The sequence below is a fragment of the Amblyomma americanum genome, chromosome 6 (assembly GCF_052857255.1).
Source record: "Amblyomma americanum isolate KBUSLIRL-KWMA chromosome 6, ASM5285725v1, whole genome shotgun sequence".
Taxonomy (NCBI): domain Eukaryota; kingdom Metazoa; phylum Arthropoda; class Arachnida; order Ixodida; family Ixodidae; genus Amblyomma; species Amblyomma americanum.
Window position 1 is genome coordinate 23,360,557 of NC_135502.1, and position 20,187 is coordinate 23,380,743.

At 44.5% G+C, this 20,187-nt stretch overlaps 1 protein-coding gene across 1 annotated transcript in view; it reads left to right on the forward strand.

Moving 5' to 3' along the window:
* The window catches only part of LOC144136446 (atrial natriuretic peptide receptor 1-like), an 88,792-nt gene that overhangs the window by 32,901 nt on the left and 35,704 nt on the right, over positions 1-20,187 (forward strand). The window contains exons 2-10 of the mRNA XM_077668778.1: positions 3,066-3,218; positions 4,066-4,223; positions 5,856-5,994; positions 7,161-7,252; positions 8,150-8,282; positions 8,372-8,456; positions 10,598-10,718; positions 12,845-12,898; positions 14,363-14,426. Coding sequence (XP_077524904.1) covers positions 3,066-3,218; positions 4,066-4,223; positions 5,856-5,994; positions 7,161-7,252; positions 8,150-8,282; positions 8,372-8,456; positions 10,598-10,718; positions 12,845-12,898; positions 14,363-14,426 — 999 coding nt within the window. The remainder of the gene's footprint in view (positions 1-3,065; positions 3,219-4,065; positions 4,224-5,855; positions 5,995-7,160; positions 7,253-8,149; positions 8,283-8,371; positions 8,457-10,597; positions 10,719-12,844; positions 12,899-14,362; positions 14,427-20,187) is intronic.

Genomic DNA, 20,187 nt, shown 5'->3' on the forward strand with positions numbered 1-20,187 from the left:
CAGCGAGGCGAACTGCAAATCATGAGCAATGAGTTACACAGAGCACTACGGTGGGTCTTAAAATTAACATGCAGAAAACCAAAGTAATGTTCAACAGTCTAGCAAAGGAACAGCAGTTCACAATTGGCAGCGAGGTGCTGGAAGTGGTAAAGGAAGATGTCTATTTAGGTCAAGCAGTGACAGCTCATCCGGATCATGAGAGGGAAATAACTAGAAGGATAAGAATGGGATGGAGCGCATACGGCAGGTTCTCTCAGATCATGAATGGCAGTTTACCAATATCGCTCAAGAGAAAAGTGCACAACAGCTGTATCTTACCGGTACTCACCTACGGGGCAGAAACGTGGAGGCTAACGAAAATTGTTCAGCTTAAGTTAAGGACAACGCATTGAGCCATGGAAATAAAAATGATAGGTGTAACGGTAAGAGACCGGAAGCGGGCAGAGTGATTGAGGGAAGAAACGCGTGTTAATGACATCCTAGTAGAAATCAATAGGAATAAATAGGCTTGGGCAGGGCATGTATTGCGAAGGCAAGATAAGCGCTGGTCCTTAAGGGTAACGGAGTGGATTCCAAGAGAAGGCAAGCGTAGCAGGGGGCGGCAGAAGGTTAGGTGGGCGGATGAGATTAGGAAGTTTGCAGGCATAGGGTGGGCGCAGCTGACAAAGGACTGGGTTAATTGGAGAGAGACATGGGAAAAGCCTTTGCCCTGCAGTGGGTGTAGTCAGGCTGATGATGACGATGATGATAATGAATTTAGAATACGTTTTGGTTGCGCTATTTCGAAACCGTAGTCGCCGTGGTGGTGTGGTGACAAGGACAGTCCACGTCGCCTTCACTGAGGATCATCTTTCGTCCTAGCAGTAAACAGAGGTCGCTGCTGGATATGTTACGACTTGGCTCCGGATGATTCTGTCAGCCTATCCGCTCTTTTTCTGCTCTTGGTCGCTCACACCGCGTAATGTCGGCGCTTCGTTCGCGGCATACGTGCGCGGGGCGCCAAGCCTGTAAAGCGCTCCCGCAGCGGGCCATTTCCGAAGTCCCAGCGCCGCCTCTGCGCCGCCTATGCCCCGCAAGTGCTCCGAGGGTCATCGTCTCGGCACCAGGAAATTGGTGCTTCCTATATCTTGCAGCCTCTCGGATCACTGGCGCCGTTCGCGTGTAGCTGCTTTTTTTATTTTTGCTCTCTCCTTTCTGCCCTCCTCTCAAATCTCCGGCCGATGGAAACCCGTTAGCTGCAACTACACTGAGTTTTGCTTTCCTCTCAGACTCTTTCTTACGTCTTCACTGAAGCCCTGTTAATAACTGGTCATTGTACGGTTTTGAATCGAGGTCTACAACACATTTTATCGAAGGACTAATCGGAGAATCGACGCATCACCAATATACGGCCCTCCCTTTATTTATCGGGTGCTAGGGGCGATCTCACTTTCACTGGCTGGGAAGACCAGAGATAATGCTTCGGCCATGTCAGCGAGTGCACTGCACTGAGCAGCAGCTATATGTAGCTGCAGTGCATGCACGTTGACAATGCATCAAAACAACAGCCATTGTGCAGGAGGAGGAGGAGGTGGTGGAGGAGGAAATGCAGGTAGTTTAACGGGAAGAATAAACCGGTTTGCTACTGTGAGTTCAACAGCCAAGCATAGTTCTGGTTTTTAATCGCCGTTGCGTCAACTGTATAAAAACTTAGACTTATTATAACCCCAATAGGCAATATGAAGCCACATTAAGCCTACTTTATGGTGCCGGCTAGCATGCATACCTTTAACATATACAGTTAATACAACAGCTGTGTCCTCGAACTTTCGGAAACAGAGCCAACAAGCACGCTTTGGCTGGGCGTCACACTTTTTTTTTCTTTGTGACTTATAGGTGATTTTAAAATAAACGCTTTTATCTTGGGGTTTCGGCGGAAAGTCATTTCTAATCTCGCTAAACACAGAGGCACAGTTTTGATGACGACCGTGTGACTGTCATAATTGGATGATTACTGGCGCAAACAAGCAGGAAATAGTTTTTAAGTAAAATGATCACGTTAGTGTTTGACTGTCTGTGTGCAATGACACAATATTAGCTACCGCGCACTTTAAACTTAGTAATTTTTCTTGCGTATGTCTCAACAGTATTAAATATTTTTCGTTTCCGTGTAAGACTTTCTGTCATGAATAAAATCTCAACTTGTTATTCTTACTAATCCTGGATTAATCTCCAGCGAAAGCACATTGATTTTCGACAAGATTCTAATCTTTTGTAAGTATTATGCTAGTATGACAGCATCCTTCACCGCGGCGAATCAGCCGCGCAAAGCGTACACCCATGTGTGCTGACACCGGTAATAGGTACGCTGGGGTAATTTACCACAACATCGTAGAGTGGCATGCACTGGCACTGGTAACGAGAATAGTGATGCACCGAACACCGTAATGATGGTCTTTAATGAGTTTCTGCTGGGCAGCGGCTGGACCTTTGTTTGCTCCCACACGCTCGTCAGCACGAGCCTCAGGGGTGTAGCCAAAACCGGAGGTCCATTAGCGAACTCTCATTATGACGGTAAGGAAGCAATGAAAAGGCACGAAAAAATAGAAACATAGCCGGAAGTGCAGAAAATGGATGAAAACTTTTTTGTGTTCTTTTGTTCTAGGAAAGCGACAAACGCGAAAGTGACGTCTACAGAAAGCTTCCGCGGTCATTGCCCATCCCGTGTAATACGACTACTACCGCATTAGTTCGCGGTAGTGAAAAAAAAAAATGACGTCAGATTCCTCCGGTGTCTGTGGAATAACCGTGTTTATTCCCCAGTCGGAAACATGTGCAAGCGAAGTTCTCTCGTGAGGTTCTTCTTCGTTAACTTCTGACTTATTACCTGTAGTTATGGTTAGTTATCCTACAGACATCAAGTTCCTAAGACAACATAAGACGTCATGAGAAATAATGAGACATCAAAATCTCTGGGCGAAGTGGGCGGCGCTGAATATTCATGTCATTCTGTAGTAGCGAAACTCTCCTAAGTTATTAGTTGAAAAAAAAAGCTATTATCTTTTTTTTTTCTTCATAACCTCCAGTCGTGGTGCTGCTTACGGGCGAAAAGGAGGTGCGTACAATGCTGGAGCACGCGCAGGACCTGGGTATGACGTCATCCGGGGAGTACGCCTTCCTCTACCCGGAGCTCTTCCAAGGAGAGGCCGCCGGCAACATCTCCTGGTCCAAAGGCGTCGGTGAGATAACCAAGTCGCAGAAACACAGTGAAATCACTTTGTAGGTAGAATACAATCGATCCATTTAGGATGCGCATTCTCAATTAGGTGGATGTTGCGGCATCCTCAGGATTTCGAGCCTAAATCAGTCAAGGTATTTATGCAGCACACTTATTTTGGGAAAGTAATAATTTGTTATTAGAATAGGCAAAAATATAAATGTGGTGTTGATGGAGCCAAGTGTGTCATAGTCATAGTGGATTCATAGTAGTCAAGTAGTCATAGTGGATTTCTGGATTACAGGCTTTTTTGCACCAACTATAATTGCAATGAAAGTGCCTGCGGCATCAAGCCATGTCATGATCATAATTATTTACTCGTATTATACGTTTAAAGGGTCATCGTACGTTACATAAGGAGTGAATAGCGTCACGCCACACGAAGCCGTTCTATGGCTGTACTCTTATGTACACCATGGCTTGTGTTTTGCTAACCTCCTGTTATTAGAAAATAAATATAACCGCTTATTGTGCTGCTAGCCTACTGAGAGGGAAACCGGCCGTAGCATCTGCCAAGAGAGATTTTAAGTACGTTAATAAACGACACCTTGAAATGGCCGCAAACCGCCAAATTCATCAGTCAAATATATCTTCACAAAGCCCAACGAAGAATTCTTTGTCTGCTCTTTCACGCAGCAATTTCATTACAGCAAGGCATTTGATAGGCGCTTAACGGTGCCTGCTACATGAGTGAATGCGTAGAAAAGTTTGTTATGGAAAGGTGCCCGTTATGTACTCGTCCATAGCGTTATGCACTTGAACTGTACATGCGTGCCAAGCATTTATTTCGCCACTTTTACCACTCCCAGATGATCCTAAGCGGCGCGTGCGCCTTCGAGAAGCGTTCGAGTCCCTGATGATCATCAGCCTGAACCAGCCCGTCTCGGATGAGTACATACGCTTCTCCAACGAGGTCAAGCGCCGCGCTCTCACCCACTACCAGTTTCCCGACTACTCGGAACGAGTGGTAAGAACCTGCACGCGCATGCGCATAGGAACTTTACCTTCAAACCTTGCAACTTACCCGTCAACATTGAGTGTATGTAGTTAGTCGCGCAGGAACAAAACACTAAAGGCCGAGTGAGCGGAATGTGACAAGCTTCAAACTTACAGCTGTTCCAAGAAGCCGTCTTCTTTATACAACTTGTATGTTAAAAGCTGTACTAACAGCTCTGGGATGTTTACAAATGCCTACAATGAAAAGAAGTGTGAATTCAACTTCAGAAGAAGAGTAATGCAAACTATGCTGCATGCATTGCTGCGCATGCATTAAACTGCCATTTTCGCGCTTACAGCCAGGCGCCGAAGCTGCCGTGTGAAGGAGGCAGCCGCGCTTAGTGAAGAAGCTTTTAACTCAAGCGTTCATTTAATCTTCCAAATGCACCGCAACGGCACGTTTCGGTCGCTATGTTGTCGGCGGAATTTAAAATCAACGTCGTCATGAGCTGCCTTCAGGGATATCGTTGCTCGCGTTCCCTCCGCTTAGATTTGCGAACGGTGTGCAAACAGTGGCCACTGCCTGCGCCTTCGCACACTGTCCCCCCTATATTTAGACACCTCTAGCGTTTTGCAACACTTCTACTTTGCTCCGGCTACTCTTCGCAAGTGACCCGAACAGCAGCGAAAGCACTCGGAAAAGCGGCAGGCTCCTTCCGTACTGCGGGCCGTATAAACACGGCCGCCAAGTGCGAACACTCGGAACGACTTCTCCGCTCGTTTCGACTGCTCGAGAAAAACAAACACCTCCTTCGGCGCGCCGCGGGTCTTTCGGTGCTCAAGCTGTCGGTCTGTTCGTTTACACTGGCAATTTTAGGTCCTTCCGAAAGCACATTCTCACGCTCCCGACGCGCTTTATTTTTGTTGTGACCAGGCGCGACGAATATGTTTAGAGTACACGCGAATAACACTTGCTCTGGCACCTATATCGTGTCGACCTGCAGCGCGCCATTAAAATATTTGCAGTGGAAAAAGAAGCGTAGTAAAAGATAGGCGCTGTGGTTCACTTAGGCGGTTCCGATAACAAAAAAAAAAGAAAGGAAGAGTTTTCTTAGCGCGCACATAACGACTTACGACACGTGCAGCTCTTTGGTGAAAGTTTGTTCACTTACTCATTCACTCACACACACAAACCATTGCAAGGCCAGCGCTGTCGCGTTGCCGCTCATGTAAAGGATACGACGGAGAATGCCATTTTCCCCATTTCATGTGTTAACACTGGTTTTATAACGCGGGTGTGCTTACCAAACACAAAATCTATCATCACGTTCTTCGCAGTATTGTGATAAAAGCGGCTCAAGTGTACAGCAAAAACCTTTTTATGTTTTATTATTTTTTGATAGGTATTATTTTATGTAATCACAAAAATTTCAAGCAATACGAAGGATACTCAAGGTTTGTTCATTATATGCACTGTCCGGCTAGGCCTACGACTAAGAGGCCAACAAAGATTTAGTTTCTTGTTACCACTACTCTCCTCGTTACACATTGCGCGTAATATTTACTCTTCCATCAGGCTGAATACAAAATGAATACTAGCCGACCTACGTTAGAAGAGGCTTGAAACTTTAAAAGGTGTGCTATGTGTCGATCTTCTCCACAGGTGAACTACTTCACAGCTAGCTTTCATGATGCTGTGGTAATGCTTTGCAAAGCCATCAACGAAACAGTAACCGTTGGTCTTAACCCCTACGATGGAGAAAACCTGGTGAACAAAATGCGAAATGCGAGCATAAATGGTAAGTTTGCTTTGACGCGCTCATGTTAATATGCAAAGCAGAGTAACTTCCCGCGCTTACTTTTGTGTATCGTTCATATACATACAGCTAAATGTGGCCAGCATTGCCTTGAAAAGACTACATACTATTTCTTTCTTTTTTTTTGCCTGTTTGCGTGAAGGAAAAAGCAATATGTGCGCGCACCCGTTTGTAGCGCAATCGCTAGTACATTAGCGCAATGTACAACGTCGAGGTCACTTAAGGTAAGAGAACCGAATGGAAAAATCAAACAAGATAAATAAATAGTCATGGTATAGTTACAGCATATAGTATGTCAAGTGATTTGTGAAGACCAAAGCGTATAGATTAGGAGAATAGTGATCATAGCGGAATACCTCTTTTATTCTGATGGTCTCTGGGTGGATATAAGGTTTCGCAGTTATGCTTAGTCATCAAAAGGTCATACTTAGGTCTTCTGAAGTGCCCCTTGCAGCCGAACTCTTCGTTGTTGCTTAAATAACTCCTAGCACTTGAGTGTAATAAGCCTTGTAATATGCAGGTTCTTCTTGCTGCAACGCCAGCATGCATTTTTTGTCTGTGCGAATCACTACATTTATGCAACGAAATTGGTTTGGTTTATGGACATTTAACGTCCCAAAGCGACTCAGGCTATGAGGGACGCCGTAGTTAAGGGCTCCGGAAATTTCGACCACCTGGGGTTCTTTAACGTGCACCGACGTCGCACAGTACACGGGCCTCTAGAATTTCGCCTCCATCGAAATTCGACCGCCGCGGCCGGGATCGAACCCGCGTCTTTCGGCTAGCTTCGGGCTAGCAGCCGAGCGCCATAACCACTCAGCCACCGCGGCGGCTTTATGCAACGAAATGTTTGCCAGTATGACACGTGCTTGCAAATATAGCGCCATGTGGTGTTGCGTATAAACGTTTCGTTACGAATGAAAAAATACGTTCTTTTACATTACCGCACTTTTCCCAGCATATGCTTGGAGAAGGTTTCCACTCAATGCACTCACTCTGATACGCTACCCATCAGAATCCTTGCCAGAAAGCATCAGAAAGTGAGCTTATCAATTCCTCGTTTTTTTATGGTCCATGACGCGTGTGTTGACCCCATTTAGAGTGCACAGTAAAAGTGCCATGCCTTTTTATTTTCTGTTTCTCTTAGGTGTTTTCAGGCAGAGTCGTGATCGACATGAACGGAGATCGAGTCGCCGGACTATGCCTTCTGGACCAAGTGGACCCTTCGACAGGGCATTTCGACGTAAGTGTTGAAACGTATTCCAGCGTGAAAACGGTGTATGCGAAATACGTTTGCGTATAAGGCTGCCGTGTTGAAGGAGCGGAAGCCTTCAGAGCGAATATGCTTTATTCATTTATTCTACAGCGTGGCAATCTATGCCCTAGAACGTCGACCGCTGGAAAGAAACTTTGGTAGTATGCCGATCTAATATTTTGCAGTGTCTATTGAAATAAAGACGATTGCGCATCGCTTCCTATCATTGATTGGTCGCGACTCGAGATATGTGAGCCGAACTTAAAACAACCAACCTTGAAGTTCTCAGCTGTAAATTGTCAACGACAGGAAAAGTGAGCAGAAGGGCACCGCACCCTTATCCAGACCAATTACCACCTTCAATAGGTGTGAGAACGAGCTTGTTTACAGGGAGTAATTGCAGTGGTATCGAAGACGGTGGTCCACTTCGCTGCATCAAGAGTCAAGATCTTCTTCTTCTTCTTCTTCTTCTTCTTCTTCTTCTTCTTCTTCTTCTTCTTCCTTCTTCTTCTTCTTCTTCTTCTTCTTCTTCTTCTTCTCCTTCTTCTCCTTCTTCTTCTTCTTCTTCTTCTTCTTCTTCTTCTTCTTCTTCTTAAAAATTTCGTCCTCGCGACTTCTTCCACTTTATTTGCTAGTATCCATTTTCTGGTATCACCTTCGTCTTCGTCAATACAGTGGATGTAACTATAGACATTCTCAGACTTAAACAAGCCATCGGGATGTTGGAATTACAAGTTTAGAATTTTTTTAACGATGTCTTAGCCCACGTGGTCACAGAGGAATAAAAAAGCACTCTAGACGACTTCTCGTAATAAATCTAATATGCCCTGACGCCGTTTTTATGCGCAAAATTAATAAAACATCATTTTCCTATCTGCTGCGCAGGTAGTCCTGCAGTATTTCGGCGCCAATCAAAGCTGCCGGCCGGTGAACGATATTCACTGGCCCGGAAAGGGTCCACCCAAAGATGTTCCGTACTGCGGCTTTGATGGCAAAGATCCGAAGTGTCTGAAAACTGGTGGGCCCTCTTTTTTTTTCTCTGACACTTTTTTTTTCTGTCACACTTAAACTTTCTGAGAATCCTTCTCCCACTGTTCTCATTTTCAGACGATTTCCCCTTCTTTGAAACTGTGATCATATCAGCACTAGTGTTCTTAGTCATCATACTCATCTGCGCATTTCTCGTCTATCGGTAAGTCGACACAACATAAACGTCACTGACTGCACTTTTTCTTTTTTTCTTTTACTTGAGGAAGGAAAGAAAAGCAATGGCAGTATGGTAGTAGTGTTGCGAAATTTCTCAACAATCCACCAGTTCTGCGAGGGAAATCTTATTTCACCATTTTTACTAAAGACCTTTCTAGCCATTGTGTTTGCCTCTACTCCAATAAAATACACGCACAATATCTGTCTAACCTGGGAGAACCAAACCAAAACCGGCGCATTTCAAGCACTCTGGCTAATGGATGAACTTATTTAGTCACAGTAATGACTGTCTTCTTCGAGGTAGCGTCTATCTGTGCCTTCAAGTTGGACTAAGCGACAAGGACAATAAATTAGTGCTTGCACTTCAGCGTTCGCGGTCCCCATTGTCTCACTTAGTTTCCTTGCGAATGAAAATTTCGCCATATATATTAGCTGGCTCTTCAAAAGCTTCCTGACTATATGACCAAGAAACGGCTATTCGCATCACCTCCAACGCTGTACTAAAGAAAAACAAGAGTGAGACGACTAGCTTCGTTCTTAAGTGTAATAATATGGGTATACTAGGCAGTCTGACAGTGAAATATATCATTAACACAGGCATATCAATGTGACGACAATTACTCGTCTAGAAAGACATGCTAAAGCAAAGTTATGGTAAGGAAGAGTACGTACGGCCATATATTGCTCGCATGAGTGTACTCAAATATACGAAAAACGCGGTTTTTTCATGCTTAATCGCTATGGCTCCAGGGGTACTTTATCGTATCTCTAGAATTAGTAAAGAATACATGGAAGTCATGACAGGTAGAAAACGACGTGTGAGGTAACTCTGCCAAGCATAGCCTTTGTTTGAACCCGAAAGCTGTTGAATAGCTCATTAATTTGAAACAGCCACCAGCACAATTCTGTGATGAACAATGCGGCTATATTGGAACCGTGTTTTGACGTTCCAACAATGATTGTAGAAGTGACGATTCTGTCGTGATTCAGAGAACTAACACAATCATGACTATCGCGATGTGTTTTGACCAAGTCTGAGACCCTATTTACACGTTTTGAGCGATCGTCGTTTCTTTTTTTCTACAAATGCTGGAAAGTCTGAAATGTGTAGAAATGAGCGAGACAGCCACGTAAAAAGGTCCAATTCGCATTCATTAAGCACCTTGAATCACTCATGGCGCCAGAGATATTGCACCAGCTTGCGACTTAAGGAGTAAAAATGTACGGAAGCCCTTCCGTTACGCATCGCACACTAATAGGGTTTTCTCTGTCACTGGTGTCGTTCTGCGCAGATTTACCCGCGCCACCATCTTGTAGTAAGTCGAACAATTGCATCCACTTACTCATAAATTCCGGTCTCAATGCAGCGATGTTTGCGCCGCATTTGCGGTGACGTCATCGCTGGCGCATTTTTCCTGGGAAGCGAGGTTGAGCTTCTTATTTATCAGGGATGCTCCCTCGATGAAGCACGAGCATAAAAACTCAGCGATGCGGTGAACAGCGTAATTGCTGAAACGCGTACGCCTGAAAGCACACTGCTGCTGATTTCAAGCTCTGTGAAGATAATAGGCAAAAAAAAAGGAGTGGTAACTGAGCGGTGCGCGCACTTAGTACTCTTGAAACTTGCAGGCGTCACATGAATAACGTTGTTTACTTTGTTCATCGTTTTTACCTTTCCAACCATCATTTTCCCACAGCTTCTAGCCGATCAAGTTGTGCTCGGGTATTCGAACTTTAATATCTATTAGCACTTGTTGACATGAAGCGAAACAAGCTCCTCCAAAACAAATTTAATTGATTGATTGATTGATTGATTGATTGATTGATTGATTGATTGATTGATTGATTGATTGATTTATTTATTTATTGATTGATGATTGATTGATTGATTGATTGATTGATTGACCCCGATTCATATCTGCCACCTGGTGTTCATTAGTGTGCTCAGAGTTGTCATCACACGGGCATGAATACTACTACTTCATCGGAGACTACGTAACGTACGCATTATCTTCCCCTCCCTCCTACTCTCCGGCTGACTACAGGGTTGTCGTTGGCAATCCTGAATAATTTTTACCCCTGCGTCCGCGAGGGATGACGGAGGGGGTTCTCGCCTTATCCACGCAGCAAAATGCAGCTGGAAAGCGCCATCGCCAACATGTCGTGGCGCATCAAGTGGGAGGAGATCACCTTCACGCGCAACCAACGAAGTAGCTGGATGATGAGCCGGCTATCCATCACCAGCGCGGTAAGTCGCCCAATCCATGCGTCGTGCTCAGCGCTACCCTTGGCAAGTTACTTTGCTTGTCGGCTATCGCTAGATAAATGGATGTTTTGCTGAAAAGAACTTGGAACCTCTTCGCAAAAAATATGCCATTACTGTTCCCTCTTTATATAGGTACATCTATATGTGTAGATTGAAGTGCTCTGAACTATTATCTTCCTTTATTGATCCAACACGTTCGACAGGTGGCCCGGCTTTCGATGGGGATAAGAGATAACAGTTATCCCCATGAAGGTCGGATCACCGATAATTCTTATTTCTGTAGCAGTAGTCCGACTTCCATGAGGGTAGAAGTTATCTCTTATCTACGATGAAGGTGGGACCCCTGACACCGAAACTGTTGCATAAATAAACGAAGATAGCCGTGATAGCTGTGACCTTTTCATTCCTTCAAGTTCTCCCATTCCTACTGACGAGCGCAAACTGCTGGTACATATATATGTATGTATATGGTTTTGGACGGTGAAACCATCCGAAAGAGCGCCAAGAGTGGTTTAAACGAGTGGGCTCATAATGATGTGTAGTATGTATACAGAGAGAATGAGATATGTTTATTCATGCCAAGAGGTCCTCGGGGTAAAATATGCCGACGAGGAGAGGAAAATTACAGCCGTTTAAAGTTGATAACTTTGAGTGCAAGAGAAGGACAAGTTTTCGCGACTTTTCCATCGGTCCTCTAACTCCATGCGAATTAACAGCCGAAAATATGCGCTCCACAATTTTTCGCAGCGCCATAACGCAAAAAAAAACAGCAAGCAAGCAAACTTGACACCATTTCTGTGACCTATCACTGCAACTAGCTTCCCGCAGCGTTCTTCATGAAGGCAGTTATGAATAGGTGAAATAAAAATGCAGCTTGGTGCTCTGCATAATACGAGTGAAATAATTCAGTGAAGTTGCACACTTTGCAAGAACACCGTTGAAGCAGCGTTTCTGGTCGTCTGATGACGCAGTTCTATTTCTTTTATAAACACTTTATTAGTCAGATATATTAATTACCACTTGAAGTGCGGGAGATACGTGAAGGGTTTCATTCAGAAAGTAATTCAGGATCACAAGCGTCTCGTAGGGGCACTATTCTATGTCAGTAGCGTTTTCATAAGCAATTTTTTACACGGCATCTTCAAAATGCGGCCGATAACTATTTCTACGTCATAGATGCCTCCTATAAAAATAATGCACATTGCGGCTACTTGATGCAGTCGCTAGGAGCGCAGCCCAGTGGCAGTAATCACAGACGACTGTGGGCCTTTTCAGTGATCTCTATAGCATAAAACGCGTTCAAAATCAACTTGCGTGGACGACTGGGCTTGCTGGTTCATCATGTCGACAGAAACAACGCAGCACAAAAATTCAAAGACGAAGACACGACACACAGTGGTGCGGACTTTCAACGTTGCGACCTTGCGTTTTTTTATTCATCTTCGTATTTTCATGTTGCACTGGTTCAAAATGAAGATTCTTGTTTGAAAATTGGGAGGCCTTATTTCCTTTTTTCCGTCTCTATGTTCATAATTGACGGCCTAAAATTGTACCCACTGATCAAAACCAGATCGAACGATTGTTAACTTAGTAAACTGCTACTGTGTGCTGCAAGCCAAAGTGATTTATACTCAAATAGTTTCCACCTCGCAAGACGTAAAAACATATCTTAACCATTGGCAATATTTCGATTTTGCTATGTTTCTATATATATGTTTATTTACAGAATACCTGCGTCGCCTAGGGGGTGTTATCGCAAGAAAGACCGTTTTAGATAGACGTGGTAACTGTTCAGAATAATAAGCAACAGTGTGCACAAAACGGAACTAATATACAGCTAAAAGGAAACATTCAGTTCGCATTATAACGGTAAGAGAAAGTTTTAAAAAGCAATAATAGACACTCGCCAAACACAGTCAAGAATAAAAATCATGATTATCAGAGACTAAAACGCATTCTTTGGGCAACAAGTTCTGCTATTTTACTGTTTATTTCTTTATGGAACGAAAAAGTAATGATAGCGGTCGATCAGGTAAACCGCACCACGTGATCAGTGTAGAATGCCGAACATGTCGTTTATTTTAGATCTTTATTTCTGTCGTCCAAAGATGTCCACTAAGATGGAGAGAGGCTGGGTGCACTGGGCTCCAGATCTGCGAGACGTAGGTATCCCACCTCCGGGCATTCTTAGTAGACGCTGCTCCCATTGGACGTCCTGCTTGGCATTGTGCAACTGAATTCAGCTTTTAACAGCACGTAACAGAATGGCTTTGGTTTGCCGCAGCATCCGTTCTTAACACTATGGCCGCGTTAGTTCATCTGCAGTATTTTGAACAGCCTAACAACTGTTATTTACATCGTGACAGTTAACCAAAGACGTCATCGTTACAGACCAGCTTCTGGAACGTCAGATGTAACCGCGATATGAAAGAAATAGGCGAAGCCCTACGAGTTTCAATAATTTGCGTTCAAAAACGCGGCGCTGCCGAGAGTGGGCCAATCAACATCGTGGAGGCGAAAGCCTCCACACTGAGGCTAGCAGCATGTTGTAAATAAAAATAAACAAATTAAAAATATCTAGTAATAGATACCGTTCATTATTTTATTGCAAACTAATTATTCATGTCCTTTGAACGTAGTCTATTTATGCATATGTAAAGTCAGAGAAAATTTCGCGATTTCCTAGAACGCGTTTCTATTGCATTATCCCCAATATAGCTATTTTAGCGAATTTTTTTTAATGAGTGTATTTATTGTGTTAACCGATTTCTTCCTGGAAACCCAATCCTGCGGAACGCCTAATTGTCATTCCACTATTTGAAGAAGACAAACTCACTTAAAGCTTTGCGCCATTTCCCTATATAAAGCTTGCAGCAGCGCCAAGGCATTCGCTGCACCACCCGTCATAGTGAGCCTAACCCTATATAGTTACGACCTCATGCGCTGATGACAATCCTCTTAGTACGTGTCGCGTAAGTACTTGAAGTGGAATCGCGCAAATGCTGCATTTAACGAGCGGAAAAAGTTCACGCGACACATATGGCAACGATATCAAGCCTCGAGGTCGCTTACCTCACAATTAATCACAATTAATTAACACATAATTAATTACTAGAAGACGCCATGCGCCACCATGGCGGGTTTTTGCTGTGCTTTTCCAGTAGCCTTCTAAGCTTTTAAAGAACAAGTTGTATCTTTTGTTTGTTCAGGTGGTTGGATTTCCTTACTGTGCGTTAAAATTTCACTAGTATCGAAGCCTTCCCTCTTCTCATGGCTCATTGTTCACGCGGTAACTTAATTTTTAATGAGTGTTCAAGATTTAACCATTTAACTTTTACTCTTTTACTGTTTTAATACAGTGCTTGGAGCCTGCATAACCTTGGACGCTTGTGCGCCCTTAAGCCAAACCTGTGATAACCATAAAGATGAATAAAGAGTTCAACAAGGATTTTCGCAGTGCCATCATGCGTCGTTATATTTTCGTTATTGTGACCATAACCTTAACTTTTCACTGCCACTCTCTTGCCCGCTTGCGGAGGCGAGCGATAACCAAACAAATGTGTCGCACTGTTGGCCCTGTGACAAAAACTCGCCCCCCTCTCTCTCTTCCGGTTGTTGTGCCGCAGAGCGCCTTTCTGGACGCAGCCGCCAAGACCAACGAACAGCAGTTCATCCTGACGGGATCCTTCAAGGGTGAGCTGTCTGCCCGCTCACATTTCGGGCAGCCGCGCGCTGTCCCCCTTTGAGCCCCGCGCTTTTCGTGCAATGTTTAGCAGGAAAGCAGCGCAGTGGAGCAACGAGGTAGAGACGGCAACAAAACGGGAAGTGGTTAACGCTGGAGCTTGGTCTTTTTTTTTTTTTTGCCTTATATTTTCTGCGGTGTCACACGTGCGAAAATAAGGCTGGAATAGTAACAACAGAAGCATCACTTGCTGTTTTAACAGACTGTGTTCTCCGTACAATTTTTCTAGCTTTTGACCCTCGGTTTTTCAGCAGAAGCACTTATCTATAGCACCGAGTATCCGCCAAGCGCCAGCCTTTTATTCCTGCGTTTAAAAATAAAACGATAATTGAGGAGCCGCTGTGGTGGCTCAGTGGTTATGGTGCTCGGCTACTGACCGGAAAGATTCGGGTCTGATCCCAGATGCGGCGGTCGCATTTCAATGGAGGCGAAATGCTACAGACCCGTGTACTGTGCTATGTCAGTGCGCGTTAAAGAACCACGGTTGTTCGAAATTATCCGGAGCCTTCCACTACGGTGCCCCTCATAGCGTGAATCGCTTTAGGACATTAAACCCAATAAACGGGACGTAAGGAAACAATAGTTGAGGAACGGAATATGAAAAGTAGCCATTATCAGACCGATTGAAATCGTATTTGTCTCACACGCAGGTTGCACTATGTGACAGGTCAAGTTACACAAAAGTTGTCAACAGTTTTCTGCTAGCTAAGTTACATCATGTAAGGTTCGTTACTGGTTACAGATACTAGTTCACATGCTCTATCACGTCCGAACTAAAGTGCCTTCTGTTTTATGACTAGAGCTGCACACTCCCTGTAGTGGTCGCGAAGCCGACCCAAATAACAATAAAAAATGGAACAGCCAGTCGCACGCCTTATATGCTGCCTCATGAAACGAAAAAATAATTATTTTGCGAAGATGGCATTCGATCACTTCAACATTGAGCTCACTGCTATGAGGACCCTAAGAAAAATTAAGAAAGCGAATTCCTTCGAATAAAATATCATTTCATGAATTAACAGCTTGGTACCACTGAAATGGAAGTTACAGATCGCGCCAGAAAATTCAAGAGCGGAGCAATAAGCGCATAAGCGAAAGAACTGTGCATGGCTAGCTCGCACGAACAGCTATATTGGTCGTGATACTGCATTGGTCCGGTAGCCAAAATGCCAGCCACGTATGTGGCCTAACGTCCGAAGAAATGCAACACGACTGCCCCATTTTTTTCTGGCACCGGCTTTAGCGCTCTTTTCCGTACCAATTCACCATGAGATGGGCGAGCATTTCTGCTTTTGTCGCAACCACACTTGCACGTGTCAGGGTTATCACAAGAACAGCGCTTAAGTGAGCACACCTGCACCATCAAAACATCTTCAATGTTATCTTCATGCCAGACTATAGCTATCATAAGCGAAAGACTCGAGGCGACCAGCTACATTATCGAAGCTTATTCGGGGGTATGCCGTGAAAATACCAAGGGGGCGATCACGCAGCGCGATATTGGATGCCCGGCGTATATTGTTTTCAGGCGTGCTTCATGCGTATATAACCACAGTTTATATGCCCAGTGTTCCTGATGAGGCCTGTTCTGACTGCATGAGCTGCACTGGCTCCATTTTGTTTTTATAAGCGCTTCATAAATCGTCATCGCATTGGAAATCAACTGACTATTTGAAATGATGGGTGCAAATCACTTTGTCCCCTCATATAGCTACAAGCGTTAGACTAAGAGGCTGACGATGCGAATTTCTTCGCTACCGACCCACAGTTCTCTATATAAAAAAACAGTGTCCGGTTGGAACTGCGTTTTGTCAGCGTATATGCAATGAGCTACCTCAGCATTTCCAGGGACGTGACTAATGCGCGTCCGTGGTGGATATCCGGTGGCTCATCGTCGGTGTTTTCTCCAACCGACTTAACCGGGCGTGGAGAAGCAGAGCTCTGATGGAGGGGGGGGGGGGGGGGGGGGGGGGGTAGCTTTTTTACGCATCCTTCTTCCCATTTGGCTAGACTCTGTGTCTCGAAATAGGTCAGGCTGATAGACCGGAGCATTGACTTCATTTTTGGTGTGTTTCTCCGCACTTCTTAAGCATCTTTATTTTCCCGACTCGTATTGACATAGGAAGACGTACAGACAGGAGTGCTTGCCTTGTGAAAAACAAAGGTAGTGCGCCGATTTCTCCGGGAGAGTTGAGTCGAATCCTGTTACAAAAGAAAGATAAAAATTAACGCAAATAACCAGAGTCTGCAACTGGTGGAGTGAGGCGTCCACTTTCCTTTCTGGGTGGAGGTGGCGTGGAAGCGTGGGTCGACGCCAGCCCCTTACCAAGAGGGGGGGGAGTTGGCTGGTGGGTGGTGTTTCAGGAGTGCAGGTGGCTTTCCCGTTACCTCTTTGAATTCGATTTCATCGTTGCTTTTTCGTTCCGCGTGGGCGTCTAGTAAATGGAAGCCTTATGGAGGATGGAGATTGGGGGCGTGGCGTGGAGGTGGCTGGTCGGTGATGCTGCTGCAGTGCACGGGCTTCAACTCTGCGAGGCTAATAGACAGGCGCCGGCATTTTTTCACTGTGACACTGGTACTGATTTCGCAGTAAAAGGAGACGTGTAAAAGGCACTAAAATAAAGCCAGAAAGATACATAAGTCTATCGTACAAAGGCAAAGGTTTTAGTAAACCATGCACTTACCATGACATAGAATTCCATGCTAATCGACTGCCACTGTACCCGAGCATTTTGCTGTTGGCTAAAAGGAAGCCCTCTCTTTTGCCGCCCACTCATACACGTCTATTGGTTGAAAAGAAAAAACCTATATGCTTTGGGATGTGTCCAAGCAATAACGAAAGGCAGCAGAAATCTGGCCAAAACTGTGGATATGAGCCGGTTCGTCTCATAACTCCAACGTTGTTTATAGACGCCCACCCTTTGGCGAAGCAAGGAGGCTGCACTATATATTGTCGAAATAATTGCCGGGCCGTGTCGCCGTGATATGTCCTGCTTGTCACCTCGCTGATTTCGGCAGTGAGGCAAATAGCTCTCGTCGCGACTAACTGCGTGCTGCGGGTCCCTGCAGCTAATCCAGTTCAAAGCCACTGAACACAAAATGCACTCATAACTGAAAGAAATTCTGCAAGCCTTTGCCAAATCTTATACCTGTGTATGCTGCATCCGTTCGCTTGCAGCATACGCCCTCTCCTACAACATTCTCCATGTTATTCTAGCGAGCTGAGAGGAACGCAGTAGCTTAGTTACCTTGAACATTCGCAGAAACATTCGCCATTTACGTCACGCAACAAAAGAGGTCAAATTACTCGCTTACACATCATTGGTAAGACCAAAACTAGAATACGCATCCCCCATTTGGAGCCCCCATCTAGCATATCTAATCGATGCACTTGAAGCCGTGCAAAATCGCGCCGCCCGTTTCATTCACTCCCAATATTCATACGAGGTCAGTGTGACATCCCTGAAATCACTGTCCAACTTACGAAGTCTTTCTTGCCGTCGTCGCGTCGCAACCCTATCTCTTTTTCATAAATTTTATTACAGCTCACTCGGCCATGAACCATACATCTGCGCACCTCCGCCGCGCATATCACATCGCACTGGTCACCCCCTTCAAGTTACTCGTCCACGTGCCCGTACTGTAACCTTCTCCGCCTCTTTCTTTCCACGAGCCGCGTCAGACTGGAACGGCCTCTCCCATTCCGCTGCTTCCTATCACCTGCCCGTCACTCTTCAACGCCAATATTGAACTTCATATGTCATCGTGAAAAAATGTACCAATTTTTGATTACCCCACCCCTTATGTAATACCCCGAAAGGGGCCTTTAAGGTAAATAAATGAAATGAAATGAAATGAAATGAAAATTTCATTGTTTAGGGCGGTGCAAGGGATTCAAGGTTGTTTTTTTACCACTGGTAGACACAGGTCGAGCCCCAACAGAACTACAGCACTGGGACATCCGTCATCACGTACAACCCAAGCGCAGACTGTTAAGCATGGTCAGTCAGGCAGTGATGGCGACAAGTACTTGGTCGTCTGTTTCCTACCAGCTACAGTCTAATGCGATTTGAAGGTGATTACTTCGGACTTAACCCACTCGAATTAAACTGCTTTAACACAGTTCATTTTTGCAAGAACGCTGAAACGAATGCATGCGTTTAGGCGGCCAAAGAATTCCACTATCCTGCACAATCGTATTTGTTGCGGATTGAGTGACCCTCACGCCAGGAAAAGTTTCTTGGTTCATCTAAGCCGGAACGCATGTGATAACCTTTAAACTGACCTAGACTGTGCTCAACACTAACTCACAATGAAATGAACTACAATTAGGCTTAACTACTCGGATATTTAGCGAGAGACAGCACGCCACGCGATCTCTATCGCCGCTATACGCCCTCTTATACAATAGCTCAACTGTTCCATTTACAACGCGTACTTTGGGCATTTCTCTTTCCTCTGTAAACACGGCTGGTTATCTAGTGCATGGTTGAACTCTGAAAAACATTTCTATGTTCCCTTCTTCCAGGAAAGCGTTAAAAAGTGGCCTGCAAGTCAACTTTGACTCTGTGTGTTTGAGCAGAGCACGTTTACACAGCTGAGTGTCTCTAAACCTCATGGTGGAAGAATATTATTTTCTAGGGAAGGAGTGTCCGTATAGATATATCAATGCAGCAAATCGTGCGGAATATCACAAGTAGAAAGCGAGAGAGCACTCCTTTTATGTACTGCACTCACCTATGTAGGCTATTTTCCCCATTCTTTCTTTTTCATATACTTTTAGTCAGTACAAACTGAGCTAGTTTGTTTACATCACATCAGTGAATAACAAGAGCGAAACCATAAAACAGATAGGTCTAGCGTCCATTATGTAAGAAATACTGTTTGCATGCTTCGGACAAGTTACAGCCAGAAAGTGCATGCTCCCTAGCTGAACGTTCACAACGTGAGTTTAAGGAAAGACGTCAACTATGAGGAAGCCCCCCTTTCGACTTTAATGATACGACTTCCTGGCAGTGTTTGCTTCCTTTTTTGTGACAGAAGAATGAAATACACTACCCATAAAACACGGGCCTAGTGAAATTTATGATCAATTCGAAAGCCAATGGAGTATAAGAAATCTTTTTCTTGCGTTTCTTAACGTTATATTAATATTTTGAGACACTCTATTTGCAACAAGCACAAGGAGTTTTGTTTTCCAGATCGTGGAAGTAAACTGTGACGTCTAACTAAAATCACTATCTGAAAGAAAAATATGCTTAGTACAGAGTTCATATAATCTGTTGCATCAGACCGACGGGATACATGAAGTGTTTCAGCTTGATATCGTTACTAATAACTGTCAAAGCTGACATCTCTAGACAGCTATTATTTTTAAATCATGCTCGTCGCTAAAAGAAAACCGTGCAGCAGGAATATAGCAAAAGCTGATAAAACGATGTGAAGGCTGAAGTCCGGGCCGCTGATTGTTTCAGTGGTGCCCATAAGAGCAATAAACGCCAAGTGCAGCTGCCGTCAGTGAAGTGTAGATTATTAGGTGCTCGCTTCTGTCCGTGAAATCAACGGGCTTTTGCTCGAAGTAGATGGGATTGTTCTAGCCTGTCGGCAGAATTTCACGTTGTAAACAAGGTAACGTCCAATGTCCTCTAGCATTATAACGTAATAACATTGGGGTAACGGTTATTTTCCCGAACTCTTAAAGAAAGGCGA